Raw genomic sequence first — 27,230 nt, 5'->3', positions numbered from 1 at the left:
ACGAAAGGCAACGTGAAGGACGTTTTTTTTTTAAAAACACCGAGTTGTGGCGATCTGGAATGCACAACATGAAAGCATGTTCGAAGCAGATTCGATAGTAACGTTCAAAAGGGAATTGGATAAATACTTGAATTTACAAGGCTATGGAGAAATAATGCCAATGGGGGTGGGGGGGTGTGGGGGTGGAATTATTTAATTAACTCCACTAAAAAGGAGTTTGTACAAGCACAAACTGGCCAAATGGCCTCTTCCTGTGTTGCACGACTGACTTTCTCTACAACTGAAGTTCTAAAATTGCTATTTACTGGGAAGTGTCGGGGGTCATAGTGGGTTAGAACACGTATTCCACATCTGGGGACTTGAACAGAAAACAGGGTGGATCAGATCACCCCGGCGGAAAGGAATAATAAATCCTACCACTGGGCGCAAAGTGAAACCCCAGCTCAAGATCGACTGCCTACAATCTAACGAGTCATGTATACATTTTAAAAATAAACGCATTAGGCGATTAAGGTACACTTACTGGATAAATAGTGGCTTGTTGTCAAATGTGAATGGTCGATCGAGTAAAGCCGCAATCGCGTGATGCTTAGCACGGGATTTAAGAACCAGCCCCTTGTCCCCATGCAGTTTAGTGTCTTTCATTTCTTCCACCTCCCACTTGCCTGAGGAACAACATAGAAGAACCTGTCTTCATTTTATGCAATTATAGTTATCCAACCCCAATATCTGAGTAGCCTACCACACCCTCCCCAAATATCCCAAGTAACTCTCCCCCGATATCCTTGAAGTACAATAAAGATATTTCACCACTTATACAAGTATACAATTGCTAGGACTTGCACGGGGCAAGTTCCTCGCCCAACTCGTGTTCGCCCTGAAGTGTCGGCAAATTTTGTTTATTTAACTATTCTAACTTCAGTCTGCTGTTCACACTCTCCAAGGCCAATTTATCCTTCCCGAGATATGATTAGAACTGACTACACACCTTATAAAAATGGTGTACACAGGTGATTTTAAAAAAAATTCATTTATGGGATGTGGGCCTCGCTGGCTGGGCCAGCATCTATTGCCCATCCCTAGTTGCCCTTGAGAAGGTGGTGGTGATCTGCCTTCTTGAGCCGCTGGAGTCCATGTGATGTGGGTACACCCACAGTGCTGTTAGGGAGGGAGTTCCAGGATTTTGACCCAGCGACAGTGAAGGAACAGCAATACATTTCCAAGTCAGGATGGTGAGTGGGTTGGAGGGGAACTTCCAGGCGGTGTTATTCCTATGTATCTGCTGCCCTTGTCCTTCTAGATGGTAGCAGTCGTGGGCTTGGAAGGTTCTGTCTAAGGATGCTTGGTGAGTTCCTGCAGTGCATCTTGTAGATGGTACACAGTGATGTCACTGTGCGTCGGTGGTGGAGAGAGTGAATGTTTGTGGATGGGATGTCAATTCAGCAGGCTTTGTCCTGGATGATATATATTTTTATATTTCTGTGTTTATGTATATATTCTGTGTAGGTAAGAGTAAGCTGCATGTGAGTATGTGTGCAGGATTAATCAAAGGTGAGATTGTTGGGAGTCAAATTGTATTTAAAATCTAAGGGATGAAAAACTAAAGGTGTTATCTTCTCGCATTTTGTAATGAGGCCTTATGGTGGGTGATAACTTACAAGGAAACAAAGTAAATCTGAAATTAGCATTTGGGGATAAGTTTTGGAATTGATTTGTAGCTATTGCATTTCAAAAGGAGTCTCAAAAGGTGAAAAAACAACACTTGCATATTATAGGAGATTTGAGAGTAAACAGGGGCAGGAGTTTTAAATGTTATTGACCCAAAATAGAGGTTAAATAGGAGCATGAAAGGTTTTGATATTTGGCAACCTGAGTTTTCAAAGAAATATTTAAAGATAACGGAGAACTAAGATGAAAAGGTATTTATGAAAACGAGGTTTCAGCTAGGTTGCTTGGGGTGGGGGGAGAATAGAGGAGTCCCACTGAAGGCCAATTCTAGTGTTTTGGAGTGTGCTGAAAAGCTGTGAAAATTTTAATTGAAGAAGGCAACTCAATTTTGGGCCAGGAGGATATTTACCCTGAGAAACACAGTTAGTTTTAAATCTCTCTTTGGAAAATCCACATCAGCATGGATTTGTCCTGGGTAGTTGTGGATTGTACCTTTGTTTAAAGTGAAAGCAATTTCTCAGTTTGGGCAATGGTTCCTGGATTTTATGGTTAAGAATCTATAAGGGGTGTCGCCAAAAAGATAGTTTTGCGTACCTTTGATAAAAGCATTTCGGGAGGGTTATTTAAAAAAATTTTTATTTTTAAAGTTGTTTATCTTTTATCACGCGTGTTTACGTTTTTTTCCACCTTTTAAGAAACATTCTAATTCCTCAAATTTTTAAAAAGTTATCAGTGGAGTCCTGTGCTTTCGTTTTCAGTAGCTTTCCCTCCTAGTTTCTACAATACAGGGAAAAAAATTACAACCCAGCCAAGACAGCTTTCAATCCAAGATCTGGTTTGCTCAGCATTAACATCAGCTATGGCCATAACAATACATAGAAGGAAGAGAAAATTGTCTCACCATCATATTTTGCAATATCTTCATCAGCATCTTCCTTTTTAGCTTTGGACATGATCCAGCTACATTGCAAAAAGATCAATAGCAATAAATCAAATGATGACACTATACAACTTCAAAATTCAAAAACGTATATCAGTTCACACAGACTTTAAAAAAATTCATGAGATATGGACATCGCTAGCAAGGCCATTTATTGCTTATCCCTAATTACCCTTGATGGAGGTCTTGTGGCACAACGCAAAGCCTCCCTGCCTCTGAGCCAGAGGCTCCGGGTTCAAGTCCCACCCTAGGACTTTACAGCCAAGGAGGGAGCGTTCTTAACGTGGTTAAACAAGTCGAGCGTCAACCTGAAAATTTTCCCAACACATGGCAATGGCAGGTGCCAAGAGCAGGAGCCATTCCAGGTCAGCCACGTGATGGAAAATTGTTGGAGCCTCTACCATCACTATCCATAGCTCCAGACGACAACGTGCATGTTGTCGCAGCAACTCAGACTTCCTGACTGAACTGTAACACACCACCACCAATTGCCCTCAAGAAAATGGCAGTGCGTCACCTTTTGAATACAACCGAGTGGCTTGCTCGGCCATTTTAGAGGACAGTTAAGAGTCAACCACATTCCTGTGGGTCTGGAATCACATCCAGGCCCAGGCCAGGCAAGGACAGCAGATTTCCCTCTGTAAAAAGAAAATTGATGAACCAGATGAATTTTTAATGACAATCTGGTAGCTTTATGGTCACAATTACTGATACTACTACTTTTTATTCAGATCTATTTAATTAACGGAATTTAAATGACCCAGCTGACATGGTGGGATTTGAACTCCTGCCTCTAGATCGTAGGCATCTTGATGCACCAAGGTTCAAAGTTAGCCATTCTTCAAGAGCAAAAGGTTATTGTTCACCATTTTGGGGCGTCACTGGTATAAAAAGCAATCAAAAGGGTTAATGGAATATTGGCCTTTATTTGCAAAGAGCTGGAATGTGAATGGGAGGAATGCTTCAGCTATAGAGCCTTAGTCAGATCCCATCTGGAACACTGCATTCAATTCTGAGCACTGCACCTCAGGAAGAATATATTGGCCTGGGAGGCAATGCAGTACAGATTCACCAGAATGATACAAAAGTTAAATTAACAAGGACAGATCGCAGAGACTTGGCTTATATTTCATGGACTGTAGAAGGTTGAAGGGTCATCTCAATCAAGATGTTCAAAATGAAGGAGGAATTTTTAAGGTAGGTATGGAGAAACCATTTCCTCTGGTGGGGTGATAAAGAACAAAACAATCACCTTAAAATTTTGTGCTGTACTGCTCAGGAGAGAAATCAGGAAACAAGTCTTCATAGAAAAGGTAGTGGAAATCTGGAACCCGCCCCCACAAAATGCTTTGGATACTGGTGGTCAACTGACATTTCCAAGATTGAGATCAATAGATTGTCAGGTAAGGATCTCAATGAATGTGGAGCTAAGGCAGATAAATGGGGTTGAGGTACAGATCAGCCATGAACTAATTCTGAGTCAGCTCAAGTGGCTGAATGGCCCCCTGCTGATCCTATGCTCTAGCGTTGTGATAACCTAGGAGCAGGAGTAGGCCATTCAGCCCATGGAGCCTGCTCCGCCATTCAGTACGATCATGGCTGATCATCCACTTCAATGCCTTTTTCCCGACACTATCCCCATATTCCTTTATGTCATTGACATATTTCTAAATATCAATCTCGGCTTTAACCATACTCTGACTGAGCTTCCACAGCCCTCTGGGGTATAGAATTCCAAAGATTCACATCCCTCCGAGTAAAAAAAAATCTCCTCATCTCTGTCCTAAGTGGCTTCCCCCTTATTTTGAAATTATGTCCTCTAGTTCTAGACTCCCCAACCAGGGAAACACCTTACCCACATTTACCCTGTCTATCCCTTTAAGTATTTTGTAAGTTTCAATCAGATCACCTCTCATTCTTCAAAACTCCAGAGAACGCAGGCCCAGTTTCCCCAATCCCTCTTCATAGGTCAGTCCCACCATTCCAGGATGAAGTCTGATGAACCTTCATTGCACTTCCTCTACGGCATCATCATCATTCCTAGGGTAAGAGGACCAAAACTGCACACACTACACTAGGTGCAGTCCAACTAACGTTCGATACAATTGAAGCAAGACTTGGCTACTCCTGCACTCTTGCGATAAAGGCTAACATCCCATTAGCCTTCCTAATTGCTTGCTGCACCTGCATGTTAGCTTTCAGTGACTCATTGATGAGGACACCCAGGTCCCTTTGAAAATCCACACTTTCCAATCTGTCTCAATTTAAGAAATACTCTGCACATCTATTCCTCCTACCAAAGTGGATAACCTCACATTTTTTCCACGTTATATTCCATCCATGTTCTTGCCCACTCACTAAGTCTGTCCAAATCTTCTTGAAGTCACTTTGCATCTTCCTCACAACACACATTCCCACCTAGCTTTGTGTCATCCATGAACTTGGAAATATTACATTTGGTCTCCACATCCAAATCATTGATATATATTGTGAACAGCTAGGTACTGATCCTTGTGGTACCCCACTAGTCACAGCCCGCCAACGCGAGAATGACCTGCTTATTCCTACCGTTTTCTGCCTGTTAGCCAATCTTTAATCCATGCCAGTATATTACGTTCTCTCCCATGTGCTTTAATTTTGATAACCAACCTCCTGTGGAGGACTTTATCAAAAGGCATCTAGCTGCCCAAAGATGCTACCGGGCCACAAATCATAGAATTGTTACAGCACAGGAGGCCAGTCAGTCTGTTGCGTGCTGGCTCTCGAAGGCAACTCACTGAGTCCCACTCCCTGCCTTTTCCCCATAGCCCTGCATTTGTACAACTTCCCACTGCGTAGAGTTGAGGTCATAAGGACAGCAGGTGCCTTCACTGAAGGGTGTTAGTGAACCAGCTGGACTTTATCCTTTGTAAACTGCCAGGATTTCACTGTTTATCACACATCCTCAGTGCGCCTCCTCCAACAGTGCAGTGTTCCCTCAATACCGCAGTGAGAGTGTCAACCTTGATTCTACAGTCTCTGGACTGTGTCTTAAACTCATGACCTCCTGAACCAAAAGTAGAGCGTCACTAGGACATGGTTGAAGTAATAGGTCTGGAGGAGGAGAGAACACAAGTGCTGACTGATCTGCTGAGCTTTTTCACCAAATGTTTTGACATAATAAATATGGTTACATACATTAGGGGAAATAGTGGCATAGTAGTAATGTCACTGGACTAGAGGCCCAAGCTAATGCCCTGGGGACATGAGTTCAAATCCCACTATGGCAGCTGGTGGAGTTTAAATTCAATTAATATATGTATAGAAAAATCTGGAATTTAAAAAAAGCCTCAGTCATGGCGCCACAAAAATATCAATAGCTGTCGAAGCCCATCTGATTCACAGATATCCTTTAGGGAAAAAGAATTTGTCGACTCTGCAACATCTTCCTGTCTAACATCAGAGGGCTTGTTCTAAAATTGGGAGAGCTGTTCTACAGACTAGTCCAGCAACAGCCTGACAAGTCATACTCACAAATTTGTACCTTACAGCCATACACCACCTTCACCATCCCTGGTGAGGCCCTATCCCACCAGCACAACGTACTTTGCAGAGGAGGGGCATAGTGGCATATAGTTGGGAGGGAACTGCCCTGGGAGTCCTCAACATTGACTCTGGACCCAATGAAATCTCATGGCATCAGTCAAACATTGGCAATGAAACCTCCTAATGGTTACCACCTAGCTCAGCTTATCAATCAATACTCCTCCATGTTGAAACTCTGGAGTTGACAAAGGCACAGAATGTACTCTGGGTTGAAGACGTCAATATCCATCACCAAGAGTAGCTCGCTGGCACTACTGACCGAGCTGGCCAAGTCCTAAAGGACATATCTGCCACACTAGGCAAGTGGCATTCATGTCACACAAGTACCAAGCAATGACCATCTCCAACGAGAATTTAACCATCTGCCCAAGACATTCAATGGCATGACCATCACTGAATGACCCCTCCCTCCCAAAGCCACACACCATTCCGATTTGGAGCTATAATTGCTATACTTTCATCATCGCTGGTTCAAAATCCTGGAACTCCCTCCCTCTTAGCACTAATGAAGGTACCCACAACGCATGGACTGCAGTGGTTCAACGCAGTAACTCACCAACACTTTCTCAAGGGCATTTAAGGGTGTGCAGTAAATCTAGGCCTAGCCAGTGATGCCCACATCCCATGAGAATTAAAAAAGAAAGTGTACAGATCAAGAAGTACTTCATTGACTGTAAATTGCTTGGGACCTCTTAATGAAGTCCTGATGAAATGCAAGTATTTCTTCCTGGGACATCAATCTTCTTGTCTTTCCATTCCACAGTTTTAAAAAAGATCATGATGGGTAACTTTGGAGTAGGTGATTGCATTTTTCTAAAAAATCAGTGACTAGTTAATACTAACTTCTACTTTATAAAAAAGGCCAATAAAAAAAAACTTTAAATATTTGATTTTAAACCCTGGTTAGGAGGTGGACATCCACAGTACTGACTCATTCCACCCACAATGGGCACATAATTTACACAGCGCAACTGAGTAACCTATGGACTCTCATGGAGGATGATACGAGATATAGCAAGTCACCAAAATACTGCAGTTACACAATTGTTTTGAGAAAAGACCCAATTGAAGTTCAATATGAAAAGACTGAAGCATCTAACATGGCAAAGTTTATAAATAAACTCTGTAGCTTCGTATGGAGGGTGTTTGTGAAATGTGTACTGGAGTTGGAAGGTTCTAGGCTCAATCCTTATTCCATATTGATCTCAGGATAATGAGATTGTTGCTTTAAATTATGTTTGACATCCACCCCAGTTATAGTCATAGTAGTAAGGATACTGCAGCTATTCAACATAGGAACAGGAGGAAGCCATTCAATTTCTCAAGCCTGCTGTACCACAATTTGCCTTGATTCCGTAAACTTTAATACCCTTAGCCAACAAAAGTCCATCAATCTTAGTTGTCCAATTGACACTTAGTCTCAACAACTTTTTTTTTGGAGGGGGGGGGGGGGGTGGAGACACACACATTGGGGAAGAGCGTTTGAGATTTCCATTACTTTTTGCATGCAGTGCTTATGGACAGCACCCCCCAATGGCCCAGCTCTAATTTTAAGGTTATAGCCCTTTGTTCTGGGCTCCCCCACCAGAGGAAATAGAGATGGGAGAGAAATTATCAACTCCTTTAATCACCTTCAACACTTCAATTAAATCACCACTTAATCTTCTATACTCAAGGGATTACAGACGAAAGCACTCAATGAATGAAGGGATGGAGGAATTGGACTAGGATGAGCTATTACATGAATTTGGAACGTGTGCATTGTAAAAGCGAGGGTTGAGAGGTGATTTTTAAAGATTCGAAAAATCTAAAAAGGAACTGGATAATGTTGATCACAATGAGCTGTTTCACCTTGTCCAGAGCAGTAGAACCAGAAGACATGGCCTGAGCTTGAAGGGATTAAATTCAAAACTAATGTGCAGAAACATTATTTCAAGAGTAGCTGGTCAATCTATGGAACAGGCTCCCTAGGAAGACGCTGGAAGCAGACTGTGTTGATTAATTGAAATCAAAATTAGATAGGTTTCTTGTAAACAATATATTTTAGGATACCATATATGAGTAATTTGAGACACGACAAGAGTGTAGCATGCTCAGACGAACAGATGACTTTGGATCTGTGATTCACCAAACTCTGGAATTTTCTACACCTTATATCTGGTTATGTTGCAAGTAAACTGATAAGATTGATTGCTGTTTTTAGTGTGGTATCACACAGCAGAGTCGTAACAGGGAATTCGGTTGCATAAATGGTAATGTCACTGGACTAGTGATTCAGAGGCCCAAGCTAAGGCCCTGGGGACATGGGTCCAAATCCCACCACGGCAGCTGGTGGAATTTAAATTCAAATCATAAAATCTGGAATATCAAGCTAGTCTCAGTTATGGTGACAATAACAATTAGGGATGGGCAAAGACTGGCCTCACCAGCAACACCCACATTCCATGAAAGAATAAAGAAAAATCACATGACTACCAGGATGGCAGAGGGAAAACCCAATGCACCTTGGCCTTTTCTCACCTAGCAATTCCTAGGCTCCTATGTGGGAAAGGCGTGGAAACCCGTTCATGCTTTAAAATGACTGTGCACGGGTGATAGATCTTCAAGCACTAAAGGAATGGAGAGATGGGGATGAGGTGGAAAATGATGGAGCAGACTCAATGGTCTAATATGGCCCAATGTTCCATGTGCAGCTACCTCAGGCAAGGAGAGAAATGGGCTTCTCTGCAATTGTCATTTTAGAGTTCACATTAGGTCAGATTATGCTAATATTCCAGACCCAGTAGACAGGGGCACAGCTGCAGGAAACTGTCACAACTGCAGGCTCTCAGTGAAGCAGCTCAATAGGAAGTTGGTTTGATGCGTACGCACCGGGTACATGACATCATCTATAAAAGGGATTAAGTGACTTTCAGAGACAGTCAGGTGATACCAAGTGGGAGCTCAGTGAATACACTGCCTCTCAAACAGCACACAGGCAAAACAAAGGTAGGCTGATTGTAATCAACAGGACTCTCAAAGGATCCATTGCGACTCCCTGCACATATGCCCTCACCCATCATCAGCGAGTGAAAAAAATTGGTTGTTTACCAACAATTATTTTTAATTTAGAAACGAATGAGGAGGGCATAATTCTAATTTGTTCATCTTGAATATGCTGCAAATAAGGCTTATGATCCAATTTGCAAAGACAATGACTTATATTTATATTCCTACATTACAACAGTGACTACAGTGCAATAAAAGCACAATTCGTAAACTGCTTATGTGGTCATAAAAGGCGCTATATAAATACAAGTCTTTTTTCACCTTTCATGATCTCAGTCCTAAAGCATTTTATGCTTCAAAAGTAGTTAATTGGCTGCAAGTCAATTTGCACAAAAAGCAATGTAATAATGAGCAGAAAATATGTTCTTTTCTCTCCACCACCCCCCATATAAAAAAGTGTTGGATGAGGGATAAATGTTAGCCCAGGACATTGGAAAGAAATCCCCTGCTCTTCTTCAGTGCCATGGGATCTTTTATGTCTAACTGAAAGACAGGCAGAGCTTAAAGTTTAACATTTCTTCCAAAAGATAGCACATCTGGTAGTATAGCATTGGGAATTTTTTTTTCTGGATGTCAGCATCACTAGTTAGTCCAGCATTTATTGCCCATCCCTAATTGCCGATGAGGTGGCGGTAGTAAGCTGCCTCCTTGAACACCCACAGTGCTGTTAGGAAGGGAGTTCCAGGATTTTGACCAGTGAAGGAACAGTGATATATTTCCAAGTCAGGATGGTATGTGGCTTGGAGGGGAACTTGCAGGTGGTGGTGTTCCCATGCATCTGCTGCCCTTGTCCTCGGAGGTGGTGGAGGTCGCAGGTTAGGAATGTGCTAGCGACGGAGGCTTGAGAAGTTACTGCAGTGCATTTTGTATATAGTACACACTGCTGCCACTATGCATCAGCCTAGATTGTGTCTGGAGTGGTGCTTGAACCCAAAACCTTCTGACTGAAGCATGTGTGCGCTACCCACTAAGCTATGGTAACAAGAAAGGCAAGATAGGACCATCGGGCCCTCCTGAGCTCTCCCTATCTGTTAGACGATGTCACGCCCATGTTAACTCCTGCTCAATAACCAGCGCATCATCTACGAAGCAGTTTCCTCCAACTGCCTCACCAGAGGCCAACAGACACCTGGAGGATACTGTCCCCAGTCCCAATGTTATAACCTCAAGATGTCTTTATTACCCTTCCAGAGTGCCTTTATCAAACGATTCTGCAAAATGCACTTGTCCAGTTGGAACCGGAGCTCTGTACGTGACCTGCAAAGCAACAGACATTGTAAATGTGGGCTTCATTTTAGAAAATCAGCACTGCATTCACAACTGGAAAAGTACTAAGTTTTAACATTGGGTCTAGACACATCTGAATCCTTGATTGAAAGACAGACCAATTCAGAACGCACTTGGTTTTCAGGAGGGAATCATTCTACAGGCCTATAAGCACACTGCCACCTGCCACACCCAGAAATGTTATTTAATTCCCACTGTCCCTGAAGAAAGGAAACTTTAAAAATTTTCAAAACTATTGTGGTGTTTTTATTTCAAAAATCTTCAACTATATCCTTCAGTCATATTTCAGGCTCATCTTGTACAAGGACATCAGGTTTCAAAGACCAATACCAATCAAACCCACATCCCTTTCCAGGAAGAAATGTAGCAGGTGCAATCTCAGACTCTTTATAGATACTTTGATGTAACAGCCAAATCTCCTCCTAGTTCAGTACTGCGGGATTTATGGAGGAGGAGGAGTGGGACTAAGTGATTTTAAGTATCAGTTCACTTCTCGTGGAATTTTTTGACACTAAAAATTCTGTACTTCATCTGGGGATATTTTTTAGCGATAGGATTAGAGAGAAGCCAAAAATTTCCAGCATCTGCAGTATTTTTCCTTTTAGTTTCTCCCACTAATTCAAACTTTCTCAAGGGCTCAAATGCTCTCCAGTGCAAATTTAAGTTATAGACCAGGGAAGTCTCCATAGGAGCAGAAGTAAGCCACTCAGCCTCTCGAGTCTCTTCCTCAATTTAATGGAAACCATGTCTGATCTGTATCACAGTTCCTTCCTCCTGCTTTGGCTCCATGTCACTTCGAACACTTGGGCTAGCAAAAATCTAGCCATCTCAGATTTAAAATTGAACAAGCACCCACTTTTAGTGGGAGAACACTCCACCTTCTACCACGCTTCGCATAGAGATGAGTTTCCTAAATTTTGTCTTTGCCTGGTTGGGAGGATTTTTAGCATGTTTGGAAGAGGGTGGGGTGGAAGGTGTGGCGGTGGGGGGGAAAGAGGAGGAGAAGAACTAAAAGCCTTAGTTCCGTCGCCAAATCAATGGCTGATCTACCCCAGAACGAAAGTAGACAGGAGCAGGATGCATTCTCTGCCAATACCAGCCACTGATGATCGCTGCTGGCAATAAAAGAAAATTGTATAATTTTAATGGGGCTGCAGGAAGGGAGAATGTCAAAGGCATTGGAAAGGGTACAGAGGACATGTACTAGAATGGAACCACGATGAGGGAATTCGGTTACGTGGACAGATAGGAGAAGGTAGGGATCGTTCCCCTTGGTGCTTTATTTTGTCCAAATAAACACATGTTGTGAGGATCTGGAACACTCTTCCTAAAAGGGTAGCGAAAGCAGGTTAAAAAGGAATTGGATATTTACTTGTAAAGGAAAACATTTCGGGGTTACGTGGAAAGAGCAGGGGAGAATGGTATTAATTGGATAACTTGTTCAAAAGAGCTGGCACAGACACAATGGGCTGAACATGAGGCTACACTTGTCTGGGCTCACAAACAAAGACCAGATACTCAGGCATGCTGTGCAGGGAGATGATTTCCCAAGTGAAACCAAAGGTCATTTACGGAATTGCACATTTAAGTCTAAAGCCGGCCAATCCTCACCTTAGGAGGTGGTGGAGAGCTTGGTTCCGAGTCACTTTCTACTGGGCTTTCGTCATCTTCATCTTCAACAATATCAGTATCGTCGTCGTCATCATCTTGAGCACGGACGACAGCAGTGCCAAACAGCAGCACCAACACCAGCCATAGCTTCATCTCCATGTCCTAGGAATGAAGTAAAAATAAAATTAAAGGTGCTTCAATTTTCCAGCAAGTTTTTTTTTGTTTTGGCAGCCTTTAAATTTCTTACTTTACCAAGCAGAGAGGAATTTCAATGCATTTAAAAAGGGACATGGGAACTCCATTCATACCTGCCAATGTATAATGGTGACTAAACAATGACATTGTTATAGCATTATAACTATGTCAATCTGAATAATTTTGGTAAAGATTTTTTTTTAAAAACCCCAACAAACCCAGGGTCTCCCCCACATCCCAGCACCCTTCACTCTCTACGAAACGGTTATTAGGTTCCAGTGCAGTACTCAAAATGCACAAGCCAATGTCATGTAAGAAGGGCAAGTGAATTAAACCAGAAAATTCTAGACCTATTATTCAAATGTACATTTATTATTAGAGACATTGACTGAACATTTGGATAAATGTGAACTGATCAGAAAGGCAACATTGGCAGCTATGCTCTCAACTGCCTTGGCCCAAAGCCCTGGAATTTCCTCTCTACACCTCTCTAAAGATACTTCTTGAAACTTCTCTTTGATCAAGCTTCTGATCATCCATCCTGATATCTCCTTTTGCAGCTCAGGTGTCTATGGATGTTATTTATATAGTATTTCCAGAATGTTCAGCTTCTGATAAGAGACTGTTAACAAAGATCAGAGTGCATGAAATTGGAGGCAACGTGTGACTTGCTTAGGGAAATGGTTAGGAGGCAGGAGACAGTAGGGAAAATGGTATGCATTTTAACTGGCAGGATGCGACCAGTGATATCTCCCAGGGATCTGCACCAAGGCCACAGTTTTTCACTACTTATAGAAAACTTACATGAAGGAACAGAGAACTGTATATGCAAGTTAGCTGGCACATTAAAACAAGAGAAGATGGGACCAGAAAACTGCAAAAGAACACTGATAGTTTTACCTACTCATTCAACCTATGGCAGATGGAATTCAATGTGGGGGGTGGAAGTATGAGGTCATCCACTTTGGATCCAAGAACAATAGATCAAAATATTTCTAAATGGAGAGAAACTCAGAACCTTGGAAAAAGAGAGATTTAGGGATCCAAATTCAGAAATTAAAAGAAGATAGTGGATAAATGCAAAAATAAATTAAAAGGCTAATGGAATGTTGGCTTTTATCTCTGGAGGGCTAGAACACAGTTATACAAAACTCTGATGAGGGCACATCTGGAGTACTGCGTTCAGGTCTGGGCACATAATTGAGGTGTTAAAGACTATTGAATGACTTGATAGTTTCTCTATCTACCCTATTTCTTCTAGTGGAGGGCAAGGGGCACAACCTTAAAAAATTAGAGCCAGGCTGTTCAGGGGTGGTGTTGTTATGAAGCACTTCTTCATACTAAGGGTAGTGGAAATCATCATTGTCTCCAATATACCAGCTCAGCCTTCGGCCAACTGAGGAAACAAGTATTTAAGGACCAGGATCTCAAACCAGAGACCAAGGTCACGGTTTACCGGGCAGCAGCAATCCCCCGGCTCCTATGCGCTTCAGAGACTTAGGACAACTTACAGCAGGCACCTCAAAGCACTGGGGAAGTACCACAAGCAGTGCCTTCACAAGATCCTACAAAAGCAGTAGCAAGAAAAGGGGTCCAACAGCAGCATCCTTTCCCAAGCCAACATGCCCAGCATCGATGCATTAATCACTCAAAGCCAGCTCCACTGGTCAGGATGTCATTCAGATGCCCGAGGCTCCCGAAGCAACTGCTGTGTTGGAACTCTGTCACAGGAGACTCCCCAGGGGACAGGAGAAATATGCTTTAAGAGATGTCCACAAACCATCCTGGAAAAGGTCAAGTGTCCCCACCATATCACCCCAGCCTGCGACCAAACAAAGGTGGCTCATTTGGGAAGGCACCGAACACAAGAGATTTTGTCAGGAAGGTGCAGAGGCAAAGTTGAGGCATGGAGAGCATGCACAAACTTCCAAACAACTCATCTATCCAACCCTCCAAGCACCATCTGTTCCACACATGGCAGAGTCTGCAGATCACGCACTGGTCTTATCAGCCATCTCAGAACCCACTGAACCAGAGTGGAAGCAAGTCATCCTCAAGGGACTATCTAAGACAGCGTGGAAACCTGAAACTCTTCTCCCAAAAAGCTGACAACATTCCAGCAATAGTACTGAAGACTTGTGCTCCAGGGCTAGTCACGCCTCTTGCCAAGCTGTATTTCTGGAGCACAAGTCTATAGTACTATTGCCAGAATGTTATCAGGGCCCACAGCCTTTTGCAGTATCCAATGCCTCCAGCCATTTCTTGATGTCACGTGGAGTGAATCGAATTTGGCTGAAGACTGGCATCTGAGATGCTGGGGACCTCGAGAGGAGGCCGAGATGGATCATCCGCTCGGCACTTCTGGCTGAAGATGGCTGCAAATACTTCAGCCTCATCTTTTGCACAGATGTGCTGGGTTCCCCCATCATTGGAGGATGGGGATATTTGGGGAGCCACCTCCACTGGCTAGCTTTTAGACTACCTTCTGTGGACCTCGTGTAGACTAGCCTACTGCTGGAAACAGGCCCACATGAAGTCATTATGGGCACACAGCACAAAATGGCTAATAACTGAGTCTCACTCACTGACCACGAAGATGGTAGTGTGGGGGAAAAAGGTCACTGACAGTTGGGCTTGAAGCAGCTTGGCACTGGGTGTATTAAATATACTGGAGTACAGCTCGACATTCCCAATGTAAATCACTGCTGCACTGGAGGAGCCATCTTTCAGATGAGACATTAAACCAAGGCCCCATCTGCCCTCCCAGGAGGATTCAAACGATCACAAGGCCTCTGAGCAAGAGTTCTACCCAGCACAAAAATAAAAAACCTGGAAAAACTCAGCAGGTCTGGCAGCATCTGTGGAGAGGAACACAGTTAACGTTTCGAGTCCGAATGACCCTTCAACAGAACTAAGCAAAAATAGAATAGAGGTGAAATATAAGCTAGTTTAAGAGGGGGTGGGCCAAGTAGAGCTGGATAGAGGGCCAGTGATAGGTGGAGATAACCAAAAGATGTCACAGACAAAAGGACAAAGAGGTGTTGAAGGTGGTGATATTATCTAAGGAATGTGCTAATTAAGGGTAGAAAGCAGGACAAGCAAGGTACAGATAGCCCTAGTGGGGTGGAGTGGGGTGAAGGAATCGAAAAAGGCTAAAAAGGTAGAGATAAAACAATGGATGGAAATACATTTAAAAATAATGGAAATAGGTGGGAAAAGAAAAATCTATATAAAAAAAAAAGTGGGGGGAATCGGAAAGGGGGTGGGGATGGAGGAGAGAGTTCATGATCTAAAACTGTTGAACTCAATATTCAGTCCGGAAGGCTGTAAAGTGCCTAGTCGGAAGATGAGGTGCTGTTCCTCCAGTTTGCGTTGAGCTTCGCTGGAACAATGCAGTAAGACAAGGACGGACATGTGGGCATGACAATAGTATGGAGTGTTGAAATGGCAAGTGACAGGGAGGTCTGGGTCATGCTTGCGGACAGACCGAAAGTGTTCTGCAAAGCGGTCACCCAGTCTGCGTTTGGTCTCTCCAATGTAGAGGAAACCGCAATGGGAGCAGCGAATGCAGTAGACTAAATTGAGGAAAGTGTAAGTGAAATGCTGCTTCACTCGAAAGGAGCGTTTGGGCCCTTGGACGGTGAGGAGAGGGGAAGTAAAGGGGCAGGTGTTGCACCTTCTGTGGTTGCATGGGAAGGTGCCGTGGGAGGGGGTTGAGGTGTAGGGGGTGATGGAGGAGTGGACCAGGGTGTCCCGGAGGGAACGATCCCTGCGGAATGCCGCCGGGGGGTGGGGTGAAGGGAAGATGCGTTTGGTGGTGGCATCATGCTGGAGTTGGCGGAAATGGCGGAGAATGATCCTTTGAATCCTTTGATCCAGCTCTACTTGTCCCACCCCCCTCTTAAACTAGCTTATATTTCACCTCTCTTCTATTTTTACTTAGTTCTGTTGAAGAGTCATACGGACTTGAAACGTTAACTGTGCTCCTCTCCGCAGATGCTGCCAGACCTGCTGAGTTTTTCCAGGTATTTTTATTTTTGTTTTGGATTTCCAGCATCTGCAGTTTTCTGCTTTTATCTCAGTTCTACCCAGCACCCTGGGCCCATATTAATCCCTCAACCAACATCATCTTGAAACAGATTTGGTCATTTAGCATTGTTGCTTGTGTGGTCTCGATGCAAATCGATTGCCTGCTTTTCTACATTACAATGTGATTACACTTCAAAAACACTTGCTTGGCTGTAAAGCACTTTTGAGGTAGAGATTGTGAAAAGTGCAGGAGAAACAAGTACAAATTAGGATTTCCAGAAACACTCACTGAGGCTTTTATTTCATTTCGCCAATAAGGCCAACATTTATTGCCCATCACCCAGTTTCCCTTGAGAAAGTGGTGGTGATGAGCCACCTTCTTGAACCGCTGCAGTCTATGTGGTGGTGAATCTACAGCTATAGTGCTGTTAGGGAATGGATTTCAGGATTTTGACCCAGCGACAGTGAAGGAATGACGATATGGTTTTAACGCAGCTTGCTGTGCAAATTGGAGGGTAACTTGAAGGTGGTTGTGTTCCCATCCATCTGCTGCTCGTCCTTCTAAGTGACACGGGTCATACGCTTAGAAGGTGCTGAAGTCTTAATGAATTGAAATGCATCCTTTCACAACACACTGCAACCAATGTGCTGGAGGTGGAAGGTTTTTTTTTATTCTATGACGGGACATGGGCGTTGCTGGTTAGGCAGCAGTTTTATTGCCTATCCCCAATTGCCCTTGAGGTGGTGGTGGTGAGCTGCCTTCTTGGAGCGTTGCAGTCCATGTGGTGTAGGTACACCCACAGTGCTGTTAGGTAGGGAGTTCCAGGATTTTGATCCAGTGACAGTGAAGGAACGGTGATATAATTCCAAGTCAGAATGGTTTGTGGCTTGGAGGGGAACTTACATGGGAACACCACCACCAGCATCTGCTGTGGCTTGGAAGGTGCTGTCGAAAGCGCCTTGCAGAGTTGGTTCCAATGAAATGAGCTTTGTCCTGGATGGTGTCAAAACTTTGTTGGATTTGTATTTATCCAGGCAAGCGGCGCGTAGTCACGCACACCTGACATGTTTTGTGGATGGTAGAAAAGGTTTGGGGATTCAAGAGGCAAGTTACTCTCCACAGAATTCACAAGCTCTGACCTGCTCATAGCTACTGTATCATTGTGGCTGGTCCAGTTCAGTTTCTGTTCAATGGATGTTGATGGTAGAGATTCAGTGATAGTAATGCCATTGAACGTCAAGGAGAAGTGGTTAGATTCTCTCTTGCTGGAGATGGATCATTCCGTGGCACTTAAGTAGCAAATTATAGTCGTGCCACACCAGCCCATGCCTGAATGTTGTCCAGGTCTTGCTGCATGTGAGCAGAGACTGCTTCAGTATCTGAGGAGCTGTAATGCACAGTGTCCATTTCCAAATCATTGAACATCCTCACTTCCGACCATGTGATGGAGTGAAGATCATCGAAGATGGTGGGCCTGGGGCCTGGTGGCCCTTAGGAACTCCTGTGATTAGCCGACACACTCCAGTGTTTAGATTCACCAGGTTGGCATCTCATTTTTAGCTTTGCCTGGTGCTGCTCCTGGTATACTCTCCTGCACACTATTGAACTAGAGTTGATCCCCTTACTTGATGGCAAAGGCAGAGTGAGGGATATGCTGAGCCATTAGGTTACAGATTATGGTGGAATACAATTCTGTATATGCATATGTAAATATGTATATCCATATGCAAATACAATGCAGTTGAGCTAGATCATTTCTGAATCTATCCTATTTAATGCAGTGGCAGTGCCACACAGCACAATAAAAGGGCACCCTCAATGTGAAGACAGGACTCTTCCTTGGAAGTGAGAAGAGATTTGCTGGTGGTATTCAAAATCATGAGGGGCCTGGACAGAATAGATAGAGAGAAACTATTCCCATTGCTGGAAGGATTGAGAAAATAAAGCACAGATTTAAGGTAATTGGCAAAAGAAGGAAAATCTTTTTCGGGTAACAAGTGGTTAGGATCTGGAATACACTGCCTGTTACTTGTTGGAAACACAAGGACTGTGCGGCAGTCACTCCTACCAATACTGTCAGACAGACAGATGCATCTATGACAGGTAGACTGACGAGGACATCATCAAATAGGTTTTCCTCTCAAGTTGGTTCTCTGGTCTCAGTTGTGTCCTTTAAGGCTTGGCCAGCTCAGTCAGTAGTGGCGCTCCAGAGTGAGCGAGATCCGGGGTTTCTTTTCACTTCAGACACCATTTCCCACAATTAGCATTCCTCATCTTCAGAAGCACAGAAATCAAATTACTGGCAAGGACTCAAACCACTGTCTTCACATCCTGTGCGTGAGAGAAACCCTAGGTATAATCCCAGCTCTGGGTGCATTGTGTTCAGCCCACCCAGTGAAAACAAGGAACAAAAGATTTATCCCCGGGACAGACCTCCCAATGTCATTATCCTGGAGCTCAGCTCCAGTAAATAAAACTGCAGAATCAAATAGTATATAAAAAGGTATTAGGGGGAAGATAAATACTCCTCTTAAACTCCCCTCCTTTTTTTTGTCTAGACCACACCAGCGTCAGTTGCAGAACAGTTTTGCAACCTGCTCATCGCCAAGATCACTAATCCTGCCAATTGCATATGTTTGAGTATGAGGTCACGTCATGCCAACTTTCCTGGCCATTTTCCCTCTGTTAAAGATTGCTTTAAAAAAAGTGTCAGCTGTGGCTCAAGTTGATAACATTCACATCTCTGAAACAGAAGGTTGTGTGTTCAAGTCTCGCTGCAGGATTTGGGCACATAACTCAAGGTTGACACTCCAGTGCAGTACTGAGGGAGTGCTGCACCGTCAGAGGTGCCATCTCACTGTATTTAAACCAAGGCCCTGTTTTCGCCCTCAGGTAAATGTAAAAAATTCCATGGCACCATTTTGAAAAGAAGCAGGGGAGTTAGCTTCAGTGTCCTGGCCAATATTTATACCTCAAATCAACATCACAAAACATAGATATCTGGTCATTAACAGTGCTGTGCACAAATTGTCTGTGCACTTCTCACAATAGTGACTGCACATGCAAAATACTTCACTGGCTGTAAAGCACTTTGTGATGTCCAGTAGTTGTGAAAGACAATATATATGCAAGTCTTTTTTTTTGCTTACGAACACAATTCCACAGTTGAGATTAGGAACAAGATTGTGCAGGTGGATAGAAATTGCTCAGGCAAAGCCAGCTTCCATCACACCTACTTTGGACAGCGTGGTTAAATAAAGAAAACAGACAGACCTGCGTTTATAATCATAAAATCATACAGCACAAAAACAGCCATTCAGCCCATCAAGCCTGTGCTGTCTCCTTGAAAGAGCAAATAAATGAATCTCACTCTGGCACACTCTCAACAGCACTGCAAATAACTCCAATTCCCTTTTGAAAGTTACAACGAATCTGCTTCCACCATCCTTTCACGCACTGTATTCCAGATCACAACAACTCGTTGCATTAAAGTAAAACTCGATTCACTTCTGGTTCTTTTGCCAATTACTTTATATCAGTGTATTCTAATTACTGATCCTCACTTCCAGTGTCTGGAATACTTGGGATGGAAAGATTTGCAAGGCTATAGGGAAAAAGAGGGGCGGTGAGGAACTAATTGCCTAGCACTTTCAAAAAGCCAATTCAAAACACACAATGGGCCGAATGGCCTTCTGTGCTGTGAAACTCCGGGATCACATGGAAAAACTGGCTGTGAGCCATCTCCAGTTGCAAGACATGTAAATGACAAATGAGAAATTCCACATGCGGGAGATAACTTGTGTTGCAAGAACAGTAATCGTGAAACTTATGGGACAAAACTGTAATAAAAAGGTATAAATCAGAGGCAATAAAAACATGTACTGTTCACTTTCAGAACAGCAGCATCAAATCATAATTGGGACCAACTGGTTGTGAATGAATGTCTGATGAATCTGCCCCTAGATCAATATAAAGTGAAGGTTTTGTTACAAAACCTACAAACATTAGCATTACAGCAACAGGGGCTAAGTTTCCACCTCACAGATACCATCTTTAGCCTGCACTCCACAGATACAGCAACTGGTATAATCAATTCAGAATCTTCAGCAGCGTATATGGCAATTAATGGGTGCTTCCTGCCCTCTTCAAGACACAAAACTGTTGCCAGAACACATCTCCACAGCACAGGAGACAGGGCACTTGTCACAACTTTATTACCACCCCCCCCCCCCAAACATTCGGCAAATTGCTTTCTCCTCACTCAACTTAACCCAGTTCTAACTGTGTTGACCCTCTGTTGTTCTGGCAGAGATCAGAACAGGTCAATAACTAGGGATCAAACTCAAGAAAATTTTCCAATCTGTGGGGTTCATGTGGAATAGACACTGGCATTGTCCAGATGGGCCGAATGGTCTGTTTTTGTGCTGGAAATACTTAAATAACACATCTGACAAGGTAGCCAGAGACCACTTTCTAGTGGTCAGACACTGCTGCAACATGGTTGCTGACGATGACAAGAGGTTCAGATTCTTATCTATCCAGAATAACCCTTTATCACAACATCTGGACTTTCCATCGTGATTTACAGTCAATTAAGTACTTTTGAAGTGTAGTGTAGTCACTATTGTAATGTAGGAAATGTGGCAACCAATTTGCAAACAGCAAGCTACCACAGAAACAGTGTGGTAGGACCAGATAATCTGTTGGTTGAGGGATAAATATTGAGCCAGAACCAGGAAGAACTTTCCTGCTCTTTAAAATAGTGCTGTGGGATCTTTATGTCTACCCAGGGCCTCAACTGCTATCTATCCCTCCCTCCTCTCTCAGTTAGGCATCACATCTGAAAGACAGGGTCTCCTTCAGTGCTTCACTCCCTCCATACAGCACTGGAAGTGTCAACCTCTGGATTACGGGCTCAAGTCTCTGATGTAGGACTGCAATCTTCTGACTCAGGTGAGTGTGCTACCCACTGAGCCATGGTTGAAACAGCCACTAAAACAGGAGAAAATGAAACTTGAGTTTAACTTCTCTTTTATTTAAAAAAAAAAATTCATTCACAGGATGTGGGTTTCGCTGGCTAGGCCAGCATTTATTGCCCATCCCTAATTGCCCCTTGAGAAGATGGCAATGAGCTGCCTTCTTGAACTGCTGCAGTCCATGTGGTGTATGTACACCCACAGTGCTGTAGGATAGGAGTTCCAGGATTTGACCCAGCAACAGTGAGGGAACGGCGATATATTTCTAAGTCAGGATGGTGAGTGACTTGGAGGGGAACTTCCAAGTGGTGGCGTTCCCATCTATTTGCTGCCCTTGTCCTTCTAGACGGTAGTGGTTGTGGGTTTGGAAGGTGCTGTTTAAGGAGCCTTGGCGAATTCCTGCAGTGCATCTTGTAGATGGTACACACTGCTGCTATTGTGCGTCAGTGGTGAATGTTTGTGGATGTGGTATCAATCAAGTGGATTGCTTTGTCCTGGACAGTGTCCAGCTTCTTCAGTGTTGTAGGAGCTGCACTCATCCAGGCAAGTGGGGAGTATTCCATCACACTCCTGACTTGTACCCTGTAGACGGACAGGCTTTGGGGAGTCAGGAGAGAGTTACTCATTGCATGATTCCTAGCCTCTGACCTGTTCTTGTAGCCACAGTATTTAATATAGCTAATCCAGTTCAGTTTCTGGTCAATGGTAACTCCCAGGATTTGATAGTGGGGGATTCAGTGATGGTAATGCCATTGAACATCAAGGGGCGATGGTTGGATTCTCTCTTGTTGGAGGTGGTCATTGCCTGACACTTGTGCGGCGTGCATGTTACTTGCCACTTGTCAGCCCAAGCCTGGATATCATTCAGGTCTTGCTGTATTTGGACATAGACTACTTCGGTATATGAGGAGTCACGAATGCTGAACATTGCATAATCATCAGCGAACATCCCCACTTCTGACCTTATGATGTAAGGAAGGTCACTGATGAAGCAGCTGAAGATGGTTGGGCCGAGGACACTACCCTGAGCAATTCCTGCAGTGATGTCCTGGAGCTGAGATGACTGCCCTCCAACAATCACAACCATCTTCCTTTGTGCTAGGTATGACTCCAATCAGTGGAGAGTTTTCCCCCCCAATTCCCATTGACTCATTTTGCCAGGGCTCCATGATGCCACACTTGGTCAAACGCTGCCTTGATGTCAAGGGCAGTCACTCTCACCTCAGGAATTCAACTCTTCTATTCATGTTTGTAACGAGGTCAGGAGCTGAGTGGCCCTGGAGGAGCCCAAACTGGGCATCAGCGAGCAGGTTATTGTTTAGCAAGTGCCACTTGATAGTACTGTTGATGACCCCTTCCATTACTTTACTGATGGAGAGTAGACGGATGGGGTGGTAATTGGCCGGGTTGGATTTGTCCTGCCTTTTGGGTACAGGACATACCTGGGCAATTTTCCAGATAGCTGGGTAGATGCCAGTGTTGTAGCTGTACTGGAACAGCTTGGCTAGGGACGCGGCAAGTTTTGGAGCACAAGCCTTCAGTACTATTGCTGCAATATTGTCAGGGCCCATAGCCTTTGCAGTATCCAGTGCCTTCAGCCATTTCTTGATATCACGTGGAGTGAATCGAATTGGCTGAAGACTGGCACCTGTGACGCTGGGGACCTCCGGAAGAGGCCGAGATGGATCATCCAACCAGCACCTCTGGCTGAAGATTGTGAATGCTTCAGCCTTACGTTTTGCACTGCTGTGCTGGGCTCCTCCATCATTGAGGATGGGGACATTTGTGGAGCCGCCTCCTCCAGTTGTGTTGTTTAATTGTCCACCACCATTCACGACTGGATGCGGCGGGACTGCAGAGCTTAGATCTGATCCGTTGGTTGTGGGATCGCTTAGCTCTGTCTATCACTTGCTGCTTATGCTGTTTGGCACTCAAAGAGTCCTGTTTTATAGCTTCACCAGGTTGACACTTCATTTTTAGGTATGCCTAGTGCTGCTCCTGGCATGCCCTCCTGCACTCTTCATCTGAACAACAAATGCTCTTATAATACTCCACTTCAACTCTCAGGTGGTGCATCAGCCTTGATTAAATCCCAGAGCCTTAAAACTATCAGGCCAAAGCCTTCACTGGGACAGGAGGCAGCCATTCACTCCCACCCCTGCCCCACCCTCCTGTGCCTGTGTTACCATTTAATTAGATCATGACAGAGCTGTATTTTAATTCCACCTACCCACCTGGCTTCCATAATCCATTGATTTTTTTGTTCGGTAAGGGCATCAATGTATTCTGAAATTTTCAATTGACCTTCAGTCTCAACAGCCTTTGGGGAGGGGGAAAGAGTGTTCCAGATTTCCAGTGTGTGTGTGAAGAAGTGCTTCCTAACATCATCCCTGAACAGCTTAGCTCTAATTGTAAGGTTATACGCCCTTGTTCTGGGCTTCTGCCACTCCTACACCAAAGGAAATGGTTGCTCTTTATCTGCCCCATCAAATCCTTTAATCATCTTAGGCACCTCAGTAAGCACTCTTCATCTTCCACACTCAAAGGAATACAAGCTAAGTCAATGTAACTTGTCCTCATGCTATAACTATTTTAGTGCCAGTATCAGTTAGTTACCAGCTCCATAGCTAATATAACCATTTTAGTCCTAGTATCAGTCAGTTATCAGCTCCATAGCTTCAAAAAAAAAAATCAGGATGAAATAGCCCAGTCCTCTGCAATTCAAGTATACAAACTCAGTCTCCTCCTGCCAGCTACGATTGCCTTATGTTCAAATCCAGGTAATCTGACCACCCAACAGACGATAGTTTGCCACTAATTGCCAAGGTCAGTCATAACAAAGTGATGGCTTGGGCGTCAAGTGCTGATTCATTGCGTCCCTTGAAGACAGCTGAACCAGCTCCTGGCTGCGGCTAAGATCACATCATACACAAGAGGCAGCTTTAAGTCCTATTAAGTCATGATCAATGTGGACTTCTGGACAGGTTCCGATCACCTAGAGGAATCGGAAATTAATTTTCCATTTTTTTTCCATCCAGCGGCCTTTTTGTTTTGCTGTTTCCAGGAAATTCCGTGGCACCAAGGTAACCAGACCACCTTGGTAATGATGCAACATCTTGTTTCGTACAGAGCCTTTAATGTAGTAAAGCATCCCACAGCGCTTCATAGGAGTTATCAGAAAATTTATCAGCCACATAAGGAAATACTGGGACTAGATTTTTGCTATACACTTCCAGCACTCAGTTTTTTCCTCATTTACAGACATATCACGTCTCCTGCATAGCAACTATGGTTCAATGGCCATCACTCAAATCAGGTTAAGGGTTGAAGGCCCACACCACAGAGACTTGCGCATAAAGCCTCAGTTGAAACTCCCAGTGTAGTAGTGTTGCACTGTTAAAGGTGCCATATTTCAAGTGGGATTTTAAACCCAGGCCCTGCCGGCTCTCCCAGGTAGAGATGTAAAAGATCCCACAGTCCTATTTCAAAAAAAGAGTTCCCCTGGTGTCTTGCCCTCAGCCAACATCACCATAAGAGAAATTCCAGTCATTTTTTTTTGTTGCTTGCTGTGCACAATTTCAATTCCACATTTCAATTGGCTACACTTTAAAACTGTTTCATTTGCTATGAAGCACATTGGGACTGACTTCCTGAAGTTATTACATGCATTATATCATACTTCCTTTCTGGTTACACAAATAGCACATTTGTAATAGTGAATTCATTCAATTGCATGCAATTAATCTTGCTCCAGAGACTGAAAAGGGACTATGACAACTGTGTCCAGAAAATACTATAGGACACATGACTCAAAGCTAGAGTGATACACAAAAAAAAACTCTTGACAAGACAACTACTGCAGTTAAGGGCAATCAAGGAATGTTAAATTGAAGCCTTAACCCAGAATGTAACCTTAACCTCTGTCCTAACTATGGTATACGAAAGTCAGTCAGACACCTCTAAAGCGAACTGAAGGGCCCTCGTGCCATGATTCTGCATATTGGGTGTAAAGCAAGGACGATCACGTGAAAATAGAACAGAATAGATGGCCAGAATAGATGCAGGCCCAAGAACTGGACTGGCCAAGCAGATAGAGATAGATCGCTCAGCCTTTAACCCTATACACACCCAATTACACGCACCCCCCTCCCCCCCTCCCGGGCGATGGATTATCGGGAAGACTGAGCGGAGGTTTAACATATTATGCAGGAGAGCAGCAACGCTATGCAGCAATGTGCAGGGGATCAGGACAATAAAGCTCCGCGCATCACTGCAGCCACATTGCTGGTGGCGCCACTCTCACCCTGGCCACATTAAGCAAGGTGGTAGGGGAACCATGATGTATCGATTTTCAATCCAGGGAACCCCAACACTGCAACACTGTTGCCGGCTACCGCCCTCAGGATGAGAAAAGATTACAAAGTATCGACTGATTGTTCCCCACAAATTGATACTCACGCTCCGTTCCTCAGCGCCCAGGAACTGCACCGCTCACGTGATCCTCCCAACTGCCTGAAGCTGGCGGCGGCTCCTTCTGATTGGTCCAGGTAGCGCCGGCCCCGCTCTCCCATTGACCGAGCGCGTCGTCACTCCGATGACTTCACCCAGAACGCCGCGGCGGCTTCCCTCGTGGAGCATCCTGATTGGAGGGGCTGGGACGAGGAAGTGGCCGCTGATTGGTTGGAGACAGGACAGGTGCCGGAGGAACACGTGGCCGTCAGCCAGAGCCAGGCGGGAGAGTGGTGACTGTGGGGGAGGGGAGCAGGTCATGACTCAACCAATGGCAATGAGAATTGTAAGGGGCAATAATGGGAGGTGGTTGGGGTGGGGAAGAAGAGGATTTGGGGAAGAAGAGGATTTGGGGAAGAGCAGGAAGGTAGTAGAAGTAAAACCGGAAAATGCTAGAAGGACTGTCAGCATCTGAACAGAGACAAGAGCCAATGGGGGTGAGCACAGTTATAATAGGGCAAACTGGAGGAACAACACCTCATCTTCCGACTAGGCACTTTACAGCCTTCCGACTGAATATTGAGTTCAACAATTTTAGATCATGAACTCTCTCCTCCATCCCCACCCCCCTTTCCGATTTCACCCCTTTTTTCCCAATAATTTATATAGATTTTTCTTTTCCCACCTATTTCCATTATTTTTAAATGTATTTCCATCCATTGTTTTATCTCTACCTTTTAGCCTATTTCGATTCCTTCACCCAACCCCACCCCCACTAGGGCTATCTGTACCTTGCTCGTCCTGCTTTCTACCCTTAATTAGCACATTCCTTGGATAATATCACCACCTTCAACACCTCTTTGTCCTTTTGTCTGTGACATCTTTTGGTTATCTCCACCTATCACTGGCCCTCTATCCAGCTCTACTTGTCCCACCCCCCCCCCCCCCCCTTAAACCAGCTTATATTTCACCTCTCTTCTATTTTTACTTAGTTCTGTTGAAGGGTCATTCGGACTCGAAACGTTAACTGTGTTCCTCTCCGCAGATGCTGCCAGACCTGCTGAGTTTTTCCAGGTAGTTTTGTTTTTGTTTTGGATTTCCAGCATCCGCAGTTTTTTGCTTTTATATATAATAGGGTCATTCTGCCTCATTCAGCATCTCCCAAACACCACCTGCAGCCTCGTCAACGTAACACACAAAAGGTGGCCATTCAGCCTATTGATTTTTTATTTGTTTACAGGATGTGGGCATCTGTGGCTAGGCCAGCATTTATTGCCCATCCCTAATTGCCCTTGAGAAGGTGATGGTGAGCTGCCTTCTTGAACCACTGGTGTCCATCTGATGTAGGTACACCCACAGTGCTGTTAGTAAGAGTGTTTCAGGATTTTGACCAAGCGACGGTGAAGGAATGGTGATATATTTCCAAGTCAGGGTGATCTGT

At 44.1% G+C, this 27,230-nt stretch overlaps 1 protein-coding gene across 1 annotated transcript in view; it reads right to left on the bottom strand.

The window, feature by feature from the left end:
• The window catches only part of canx (calnexin), a 61,647-nt gene extending 35,783 nt beyond the window's left edge, over window positions 1-25,864 (bottom strand). Inside the window, exons 1-5 of the mRNA XM_078551148.1 lie at window positions 25,799-25,864; window positions 12,140-12,301; window positions 10,425-10,498; window positions 2,570-2,628; window positions 524-665 (exon numbers count right to left, since the gene is read on the bottom strand). Of these exons, the coding sequence (XP_078407274.1) occupies window positions 524-665; window positions 2,570-2,628; window positions 10,425-10,498; window positions 12,140-12,298 (434 nt within the window). The 5' untranslated portion in view covers window positions 12,299-12,301; window positions 25,799-25,864. The remainder of the gene's footprint in view (window positions 1-523; window positions 666-2,569; window positions 2,629-10,424; window positions 10,499-12,139; window positions 12,302-25,798) is intronic.
• Window positions 25,865-27,230: the final 1,366 nt, after the last annotated feature.

The sequence above is a fragment of the Cetorhinus maximus genome, chromosome 10 (assembly GCF_964194155.1).
Source record: "Cetorhinus maximus chromosome 10, sCetMax3.hap1.1, whole genome shotgun sequence".
Taxonomy (NCBI): domain Eukaryota; kingdom Metazoa; phylum Chordata; class Chondrichthyes; order Lamniformes; family Cetorhinidae; genus Cetorhinus; species Cetorhinus maximus.
This window is presented reverse-complemented; position numbering and strand designations above follow the sequence as displayed.